At 37.0% G+C, this 11,000-nt stretch overlaps 2 protein-coding genes across 3 annotated transcripts; one reads left to right on the plus strand and one right to left on the minus strand.

Annotated features, from left to right (window-relative positions):
* The first annotated feature begins 1,455 nt into the window (after positions 1-1,455).
* On the plus strand, positions 1,456-3,589 carry LOC110804749 (60S ribosomal protein L6). The gene is made up of 4 exons (XM_022010355.2): positions 1,456-1,790; positions 1,926-2,032; positions 3,014-3,195; positions 3,289-3,589. Exons 1-4 carry the CDS (start codon positions 1,543-1,545, stop codon positions 3,442-3,444), a joined length of 693 nt encoding a protein of 230 aa, XP_021866047.1. The 5' UTR covers positions 1,456-1,542; the 3' UTR covers positions 3,445-3,589.
* An 841-nt stretch (positions 3,590-4,430) lies between these two features.
* Positions 4,431-8,820, minus strand: LOC110804753 (probable folate-biopterin transporter 8, chloroplastic). 2 transcript variants are annotated; one of them, XM_022010358.2, is made up of 2 exons: positions 7,897-8,820; positions 4,431-6,227 (listed from the first exon to the last, which is right to left on the minus strand). In XM_022010358.2, exons 1-2 carry the CDS (start codon positions 8,435-8,437, stop codon positions 5,050-5,052), a joined length of 1,719 nt encoding a protein of 572 aa, XP_021866050.1. In that variant the 5' UTR covers positions 8,438-8,820; the 3' UTR covers positions 4,431-5,049. The 2 variants fall into 2 exon arrangements, with proteins under 2 accessions (XP_021866050.1, XP_021866051.1); XM_022010359.2 differs by having other exon boundaries at positions 4,432-6,216; positions 7,897-8,101.
* Between the last annotated feature and the right edge of the window lie 2,180 nt (positions 8,821-11,000).

The following is an 11,000-nucleotide window of genomic DNA, read 5'->3' on the forward strand; positions in this document are numbered from 1 at the left end:
CTCAGCAATGATACAATTTTGAATAACGTGGAATTATATTCACTAACACATTTAAAATCCTGGAACCTCAGATTAGTCAAGTCAAATTGAGCCTTTGGCAGGAGCACCCTTTTATGGTGTCCATATCTTTCTTTAAGACTATCCCACAACTCTTTGGGATTCTCCACCATCAGATATTCAGTTTTCAGGCTATCATGTAAATGATGCCTTATGAGGGCTGTGGCTTTGGCCTTTTCCTGCTCGGTGGCAGTTTTGATTTCTGTGGTGCCTGGAACCATTATATCTTTTTTGGTATGATCCAGTCCTTGGGCCTTTAAGTTCATCTGTGCATCAACAGTCCATTCCAGAAAATTGTGCGCAGACAATTCTAGCACATTGAATGGTCTTTTCATCAAATCTCCCATTTTAACTGAGGAAAATTGGTGCTGATAACGTGTTATGAAGTGAGATGAAAACAGATAGTTTTGCAAGTAAATTACAAGCAATAACTAGTGGAAGTTTTTCTATCGGATTGCTCTTTGCAATCTCCTCTATTTATACTACAAGATTCACTATGCACTTAGACATTTTAGTCAAAAACTTACACCTATACATCTACCCTATGCATAGCTTAAAGGAAAAACTAAGGGAAGCATTTAATGGGGTAATAGCATACATTCAACATTTGTGGGCATTCACATTTGTATCTCAACAAAGAGCAAATTGGTAGGAAAAACATCTATATAATATATTAAAAGGCGTTGTGAAAAATGTATATGTGCCACATAGTACTCTCCCCGTTACGCCACATCATCCACTCACCAAGTGTTATGCCATGTCATAGACAACCAAAACTAATGCAATGAGATTTGAACACAAGACCTCATGTGTAGAAGTTAAGTTTCATTACCATCTTAACCAACCACTAATTGTTGTTTATCCATGCACGTTAATTCATAATACATGTTAACATGAAGTCTAAAACAACTAAATTTTTATGTTACTTCTTATTTCGTATGGACTATATTAGAATAAAAAGAACAATTACAATATTAGGAAAGCCGTGAATTAAACAATTAAAATATCAGAAAAATTATTTTGCATGATGAAGGTAATGTACATGTGTAGTTGATGAACTTAATAAATCTTTTCACTTTTATGGTCTACATGTATTTTAGTCAAATATTGAGTTGAAAAAAAAATCGAATTTTAATTATTCAAAGTAACAACCGGGGCATTGCCCGGACTACCCACTAGTTATATGATTATTGCTTGCGTTTTCCTTGCAATAAACTATCTGTTTTCATTTCATTTTCTAACAAACCCCAAAATCCCAAAATCAAACAAAGAAAAATTATGTGAAGGTGGTAAAACGGGCCTTTGCTAAGCCCATATCCGGACCTAACTGGACCCTGTCGAACATCAACACTTATTCATACCCACTCTAAATATACCCTCAGGCCTCAACTACAAAAAAAGCAGTCTTTATTTTCTAGGGTTTTATCAGTTCGTCTCTCCTCCCCTCTCATTTCTCTGTACCTCAGCACCCACAATCACACAACAATGGCGAAACCAAGGACGACAAGCAGAAACCCAGACCTGGTTAAAGGTATCGGGAAATTTAGCCGATCTAAAATGTACCACAAGAGAGGTCTCTGGGCTATCAAGGCCAAAAACGGTGGTGTTTTCCCTACTCACGCACCCAAGGCTGCTGCGCCGGCTACGGCGGAGAAGACTGCCAAGTTTTACCCTGCTGACGATGTCAAGAAACCCTTGATCAACAAGCGCAAGCCCAAACCCGCTAAGCTCAGGTTCGACCGCTTTTTTGAGTTTATAAAAATTGTTGATTTTTGTTGGTAATTATTGTTTTTTCAATTAATTTCATAAAAAATGTTGATTCTTATCCTAGTATTTTGGTAATAATTTGTTTTTAATTAATTGAATAGGGCGAGTATTACACCTGGGACAGTGTTGATTGTGTTAGCTGGGAGGTTTAAGGGGAAAAGAGTTGTGTTCTTGAAACAACTTTCATCCGGCTTACTTCTCATTACTGGTAAAATTCAAGTAGTATTTTCTTATTTTATGTTTTTATTTTGTGTTTGATTATTAAATTAGGATTTAGATATGTTATTCTAATCTTAGTGTTGATAAAATCTACGTGTGGTAATGTATTTAGTTTGTATCTATATATGTATGCGGGGTCCTCAAACCGCTGTGGTATACCTCGATATTAGTTTGATTTCAATTCTGTTGATGGTAGTCCTATTGTTACCGGGGTTATGATTTATGAGGATAGATGTTGGCAATGGCTTCGGGTTTAAATGTCTGTGTATACTGCATTGGTGTTTAGTTGGAAGCGAAGCGCAAATTGGTCTAGCTTAGGAGTGTGATTTAGCATCTTTTAGTTACCTTACCTTTAGTTTGTTTGAATTCTGTTGAAGCACCTTCAGGTACTAGGGTTATAATTCTCTTGGGGATGGATCTTGGAAATGGTTGGCATTTAGGAGTTTGTTGTTTTGTCTTTAATTTCAATGGTATCCTATGCAATGTTAATGAATGATATCTTATGGTATTGGGTTTGAAGTGAAATGCCAAGTGATAGTTTACTTCTTTTCAATGTTCAACTAATTGGGAACAAGTTTAGTTGAATTGTGATATCATCATATCACTCTTGTTTCTTCGTCATAATATTGCTAATTTCTGCATGTGTCCTGCTGTGTATTAGTGATGAATGAGTAACCAATAATAATTTAACTTGTTCATGGGACAGTGGGTTTGATGTTGTTGCATAATACTTCAATACAATAGAGATTAACCAAGATTTTATCTCGCGTGTTGTCCTTGCATAGTACTTCATATGCCTTTATTAAATGGACAAGCAGGAGGGCAGCATTATCAATTCACAGAAGGATAGTAGTATAGTACTATTGTGAAATTGCCGTTATTTAGTGAAAACTACACACGATGTGTTTTCCTAGCAGTTGTCTAATCTTTATTAAACTCTATATCAAGTGTTTTCTGTTGCTTTCTGTAGGTCCCTTTAAGATCAATGGGGTCCCACTAAGGCGATGCAACCAAGCTTATGTCATTGCTACTTCTACTAAAGTTGATATTGCTGGAGTCGATGTATCCAACATTGACGACAAATACTTTGCAAAGCAAGGTGAACAGAAGAAAAAGAAAGGAGAAGGAGAATTTTTTGAGGCAGAGAAAGAGGTGAGTTTTTCATTTTGTTGTATCTGTTAGAAATTCAGTTGTTGATGCACTGGTTTAGTAGCCTCACCATTTGAATGGTATACTTAATTTCAGGAGAAGAATGTTCTTCCAGCAGAGAAGAAAGAGTCACAAAAGGCAGTTGATGCTCCATTAACCAAGAACATTGAAGCCGTCCCAGAGTTGAAGGCCTATTTGGCAGCAAGGTTTTCATTGAAGTCGGGCATGAAACCTCACGAGCTTATCTTTTAGAGTAACCTGCACAAGTATTTATAAATTTGTACGCGATATCAAACTCTTGTGGAACCTCTAAATTTTGTTAGATGCGACGAATATATGTCCTTAAGACAACTTATTTTAAATGCTTTAATTTTAATCATGGAATAGTGAAACTGCAGTCTCTGTCTAGCACCTTGTTTGTTATCTTGGATTGGTGTTGTTTATGCTTCAGTAGAGATCCTTGTTTGTTCTCAATTTGTTTTTTTTTTTGGTGGTTTGCTCACATTCTCACATTCTCACATTCTCACACTCGAGCAAAACCAAAATTTGCCTTGGTGATTGTAGCGTTTTTATATGAGAGTTGTATCTTTCCATCTGAAAGTTGCAGAGATGTTGGGGAATTGCCATTTTATTCCTTTGATTTCAGGTACTAGTCACTGCTAACAGTGAAAGGATGGACATAATGCAATCTTTGGGAGTAAATGATGGTAGATAATGTTTGGCAAGTGAATCAAATATCTAGTTGTAGAGGATTGAAGGACAAGGAGAGCTAGGGTATATAGCCGGAATCTTATCTTCAGTATCTTTGGGTTCTATTGCGCTCTTGTCATGTCATTTCCTCCAAGACCATAAACTGATATCACGGTGCAAAGATCATAAACTTCCCACGAGTACTCGCTTGCTCCATCCATTTAGGATCATAAACTTCTTATCCATACCCATTTGCTACCTCGAGGATCCCCGTCGGCAATTTCCACAACTGTATAGCAGTTGGCCAAGCCAAACTCTCAGGTGGACAGCCTTTATGCCCGTTTCTCCTCTCGACCTCTAACGCTCCAAACCCAAATCTCTCGAGGTTGAATCAACCAGAGTAAACCGCTTTGTGATCCAGTCGCCTCTCAAAGACGCTTTTGTTAACAAGTTCAAGAACCAACATTTATTCCAAGTAGACTTCAATTCTATAGGGGGTTGGTGGTTTTTATAAGTTGGAGTAGGCTATATTGTAACATGCAAGTAGTGGCAGGCGAAATAAGAAAAAAGTTTATTATTTATATACATGAATGAATGATTACAAGAGATTTTGTTAAACAAAATTTGGGATTCAGGCGAATCAAACAGATATTAGTAACAAATCCCTGACCTATTACTATTGGCTATTTTTCCAAGACGTTTCGGTCAAATTAATGCACCAAATCTTGATTGGAATGTGGAAATACAATTGAAACAAAACTGAGTGGCTCAGCTTGTGCTTTGATTAACACCTTGTCTTGTCTGTAACCCAAATGAGCAACTTATATGCATCTTCTAGATCAATGGTGCATTCGATAAGCACCCTGGATGAGGTTCAAGAAATTCGTCTGTATCTTCTATCAATTGTGTGTTCGCCACAACAACTTAACAGAGATAGAGAGAACTGGTGATACTTACACCATAGATCTCAAGCATTTTCAGCAGGAACCAACTTGGCATCAGAATAACCACATAACGCCTTGATGTCCAAAAGCAAATCGGCACCAGCTCAGTTCTTGAGGCTCTTTGAATAATCCTGGTTCACTTAGACCGTGTACTGTACCATGAGACACAAGTCATTCGTGTTGATTACTGTTTTCTGCCAAAATAACAGAATCTGGAACGTAGTCATCTTTGTGTCTCTGATTCTCTTTCTCGTCGATAGGCAAAAGATTGAGTTAAGTTAAGTGGCACTCTTCCAACTCTCCGGTTTTTTCTTGTCCTTTTACTTCTGCCTTTCTTCCTTTCCTTTTCAACTGAAACTTGTGTAATAGGCAGGTTGTTGATCCAAACTAAAGGCACTAAAGCAGCCAAACTCTGCAGCATGATCCCAACAGAGAGGCTAGAGTAATTGTCAGAAGTTATACCAAGTATAGAAGTCAACCCAATGCCTAAGAAACAACTAATAATTGATGACAAAGTCAAAGCTGAGGCCAGGAATGCAGTAACTGAAGCCTCACTTCCCGAAGGGCATAAGCTGCCAATAAGCACAAAAAATGGTACTGTTTTGAAAATGGCGATGGTTTCAGCCAACCCCGAGAAGCACAAAGCAAATACATTGTTTGGTACTCCTAACTTCAGGTTGATTTGATTGACTAGAATAAGGTCCAGCAGGAGAGAGAAAGCATACAAGCACTGTACTATGCCGATCAACTTCCTCATTGGAATATTTTTCCAAAATCGATCATAGAGCACAGTTAAAGATAATAGCAGCATCTGCCCAATTACCTTGGAAATTCCAATAATTGAAGGGTCAAGATTAAGGGACTGTGTTTGATAACAAAAGATAGATCCTGTTAGCATCGGCACTACTGCAATGGAAGCTACCGCCCAAAATAGAGGGCGAGATATCTTATCCTCAGTCAGGGCAACTTGAAGACCAGAAAACTGTTTCTTGATATTGCTAATGGTTGAACTTTGTTCAACAATGGAAATTGATGAACTTTGATTAACAACGGGCTTTTGTAAACCAAGGGACTCCTCCTTTGTCAATAAGGAAATCAAAAGCTGAACAGAAAGCAAGAGAGTAAAAATTAACAATAGAGCCCTTGGATATATTTTCAACAGTAGTATACCGCCCAATGAGTTGCCTAGAATTCCTGCAACAGCTATTGCCATGAATGCATACGACTGTATCCCAACAATTTTGTGTTTTTGTCCATATTCTGCAATAAGAGCATCTTGTGCAACCTCTGTGATAGCTGCCCCAAGATTACTGAGAAGAACGCATGCCATAAGAGTAGGAAGGGCTTCACCAACAAATGGAATCAAAGATAATGGTCCCCATGACAACACCTGCAAAATAACTACATAGTATGAACTTATTTATGAGCATCACAAAATTCGGCGCAGAAAAAATAAAAACATATTACTGCAATATGCAAAACTACAGTTAAAGTCAGCTAAAAGTCACCCACAGATGAAGGTAATATATGATTTTCTTCCCATGTCAAGCTTCTGTGAAACCCATGGAGGCATAACATTACCATTTACCATCTCTTCTGATAGATGGAGCCATGAACCAAAAAGGTCAGGAGTCAGGACAAGGTCAGGCTCTATAGGGCCGAGCTAAAATCAAGCACATACGTATTCCCTTAGGTTAGGCAGAAGAGGAACTAGACCAATTCTAGCCCTGACATGACCCGTTCCAGATATGCTTTGTTTTTCCTTCCTTAACACTACAATTATATTTAGGAAAACGTTGGGAGAAAAATGCTGGACTAGAAACCTCTATGCACTTAATAAAATAAAAAAAACCTAGCTCATTATAACCTCATACTCCCAAAATTTTCATTTCAAATCCTCTGCAACACTCAACATTCATATTCTTCATAATTTACAATCAAGCAACTAGTATTATAACCATACATCCAACTCATTCCATCAAAGTATAGTATTACCTCTATTTCGTAATATTATGCCTCATTTAACTTAACTCAAAGGGTGCTTACATTTTGTCAAATGTGTATATAATCATCACATATTCACATGTAAACCCGTTCTGGTTTTATCTCAAGCTATAGTCTAGTAGAACTATTCCCTTTGTCCTCTTTTGTTTGCCCCACTTTCCTTTTTTATGTCCCCAAAAGATTTCCCCATACTAAAAATGACAACTTGGCCATTTTTATTCTCACATTCATTATATTTGGGTCCCACCCAAATTTGTTTCCTATCAACTCTACTCAACCAAAAATTTAAAAACCAACCCTACTCCAATGAGGCAAACTAAAGGGGACCGGAAGAGTAACAATTTTCATTAAGACATGATAATATGTACTACTCCCTCCGTTTGTCAATGCAAGTAATTTGGGACAGAGGGAGTATGATTAAAGCCGAAAATGTTTGATAGGATCGGTCAAATAGGTCCTTTTGTTTTGAATTAAGAGAGAGTACGCAAAACTTTTTGTTTCAATTTACATCTTTCTTACACCAACTCACCAAGACCAATCATAAACCAGAATCTACCTACATTTGATAACCAGGAAGTACTATTTCCTCAGTTTCATTTTCTTATGCCCCTTTCTATCTTTATATCGATTCAAAGTGACAATTTTGTATTCATTGCCACTGTAAACATGTAATGCACTAATTTACCAGAATCAACTAGAGTTAACATCATTGAGTAAAAAAGACATCAACATTAGGAACAAGTATAGCACAAATAAGCTCGTAAGCATCCAACATACATCAATATTATTGAGATTCTTGTGCGGGTTGTGTCATCCTATCTATTTATGGTACATTACATGGACGTCAACTATATTTACAAAACAAGAGTCATGTACTCATTTCCCCCGAAATTAGTTGGTCACATTGTTCCAAACCTTCATAATCAAAACGGTTTAAGTACAACTTTTTCCAAACATCGTAAAACAGTAACTATATGTTACGAATAATTCTGAACCGTATTTGAATTGCATAGATGTAAGCAACTAAAAATAAAATGCAACAAAAAGAGTGAAGAAAGAAACTAACCTCCAATACAAACGTATGGAATTCTATGAGCAGAACCAATATAAAGAGCATCAGATAAAATCCCATACAAGGGTTTAGCCACCATTGGAAGATTACCACAATTTTGCACCAATTGCAAAGTTGAAGGGTCAAAATTCAGATTCTGTGCCATGTGAAAATTAAGAGCTAACCATGGAAAACACCTAAACCCTTGAACCCAATAACCCAACCCACACAAAACCACCATTTGCTTTCTACTATTACTTCCACTACCCTTTCTGCTTCCCCCAATCTTTTTTATCTCAACAACAATCTCATCACCACTTCTACCCCTCATACCCTTACTTTTTGGAGCAATAACAACGGAATTTGTATATTTTCTTGAATTGGGTTTCCATAATTTGTTGATAAAATCATAGGGGGTAAGGAACTTTGAGGTTTGGGAATCAAAACAAATGATGGGTAATTTCAACGAAGAGGATGATTTGGGGAATTTTGCTGGATTTTTTGTAAATAATATTGGGCTTGAAATTAATCCATTGGGAATTACCAAGGAAACCATAACTGTTCTTCAGCCTTGTTAACAAAGAAAATGCTAACAAAAAAAATAGAAGGGAAGAAAATTAGTCCCTGTTTGGCTGTTTTTAAGGAAGGGGGAAATAATTTTCACACTTTAAAATCATACGAATAAGAAAACAAGGGAAGAGATGTATCTAGTAATAAGTAGAAGAGTGTAGTTTAGGGAAAGGATTTTTATTGCACTCAGCCAAACAAATCCTAGACAAACAAGAACCGTTGAGAACTTGGAGGGAAGAGTAGAAGAGACAGAAGGCTTTATTGTAGAAGAACCGTTTCGCTTAAATTAATCACAGCCTCGGATTGATTATTTTGGAATAATCCCATGGCAAACAATTTAGGGTCTATTTTCGTAATAATAAGTGAAATTTGAGAATAATTTGAGAAGTTATAAGGTGAGGAGTTGGAATGTATTTGTGTCGTTGGTCCAGTCCACTTGTTGCATAAGTAAGTTTTTTTTTTAACTTGGGTTTGTGAGCCTAAATTTCAAATTAAAGACTATTTTCATAGAAGTCACAACAAAGTATGTAGAACATCATCGAGAGGAGGTCAGCTAAAAGAACATCTAAAAAGACACAAAAAAAAAAGGAGAAGAGAGGAGAGAGAGGTGTCTACTCGGATTTTCAAGGAAGACTTCCATAAAGTTCTCGATTGTTGAAGTTTCAACCGTTGGATTTTGTTGAAATTTGGTCAGCTTGTTGGGTGCACATAAGGCCTCGTTTTGAACGGTTGGATCGTCATTTTGAGCTCCGATTTGTGTGTGGTCGCAGTTGGACAAAACCTACAAATTTTGGATGTTCTTCATTTTTATCTCTCAAATGTTGATTTCTTATGTATGGAAGTGTTGGTGGGTTGTGAACCTTTATATGAATATTTGAGTTATTTTTCCCTTAATTTTTATCATAGTAAGAGAAGGTGACAAGGGTGAACTCCTTACGAGTCCGTAGTTTTACTTTTCACTTCGAAGGGGTTTTCCACGTATAATTTTTTGTGTTGATTGCATTTTATTCTTCCGCATTTGATTATTAGTTGTTGTCACATTGGTTGTTTTCTTGGTTATCATTTGTTGGATTATTTGTGGTATATTGAAGTTGTATTGTTTGGTTGATTGTCTTAGAGGCGATCCTTGAGAGTAGTTGATATACTACTCGGATCCTATCAGTTGGTATCAGAGCGGAGGTTTAATTTGATCATTGTTATGGAGTCTACTAGTGGTAGTGGAGGTATTTCAATGGTTAAATTGACATCAATCAATTATTCCATCTGGAGACCGATGACGGAGGATTTGTTGTATTGCAAAGATTTGTATGATCTAATTTAAACAACCACAAAAGCCGATGGCACCATTTCTAAACCTGCAATACTAGAGAAGATGTAAGAGAAAGATTGGGAAAAGTTGAAGAGGAAAACTTTGGGGACTACTAGGTTGTGTATGTGTTTACATTAGCATTTTCAACTGTGTCTCACTGTCTCAAGAATCCGACCCATATGATTTGTGGAAGAAATTGGAAGGTCTTTATGAATACCGCACATAACTAAGCCAAGAGATTTGTTAATTTGAAATTAAAAGGTGGTGTTTCCGAGCATTTGGGTGACTTCCAAGATATCATTAACAAGATGACTACTATGAAGATAGTTCCTGATGATGAATTACAAACTTTGTTCTTGTTGAGTTCTTTTACAGATAGTTGGAAAACCTCAATTATGACTATTACTTAGTAACTCTGCTCCAGAAGGTGTTTTATCTTTGAATGTGATCAAATAAACCATGTTCAATGAAGAGATAAGAAGAAAGGAGATGAGAATTGATAATTCGAATGCACTCGTTGTTGAAATCGTGGAAGAAGCAAGAGTACGAGTCCCAAATGTCGTGGCCAGTAAATAAGGGGAGGTCCAAGTCTAGAGACAAAGTGTCACGGTCCGAGTGTTTTGACACAAGATCGTGCAATGCGCTCTTGCCTATGGGGTAGCAAGGGTGTAAGACTTGTACAGAAAGTGAATCTCGAGGCTCGGAGTATGAGCGGGTGCTTGATTCAGAATGGGCACTCTTGGCTATTGGCGACAAGAGCGACGGTCGATCATGGCGCTTCTGTGAGCAAAGCAGGCACAAGCGGGACCGACAACGAGAATGTATCTATTTTGAGGAGAAATTTGTTGAGTCTTGAAAAGCTTAAAAACATGCTACAACAAAAACTATAAAGGCTAGCAACAATGCAAGTAATTAAGCAAAGACAATTTTTGATGAAAGGTATTGGTCCATACCCCTCATAGAGGTTTATTTTGAATCAGCTTTAAACTTCAGTGAACAGTGGATTGCAAAAACATAATAATTCTATCTAAAGCCTAGAAAACTATTAGAAAGGTCCTAGAAAGCAATAGATAAGCAAAATACAAGTAAAAGAAGGTTGGATTCTAACACAAAGAGACTAGGACATGTCATTACTACAACAAGCCTGACCGTATTAAAAAGTGTTTCTACTGTTTGAAGAAAGAACAAGGGAAGAAGCAAGACTCACAAAAGCAGAGAGATGATAAAAAATACTGCAACA

Source organism: Spinacia oleracea, chromosome 3 (genome assembly GCF_020520425.1).
Source record: "Spinacia oleracea cultivar Varoflay chromosome 3, BTI_SOV_V1, whole genome shotgun sequence".
Taxonomy (NCBI): domain Eukaryota; kingdom Viridiplantae; phylum Streptophyta; class Magnoliopsida; order Caryophyllales; family Amaranthaceae; genus Spinacia; species Spinacia oleracea.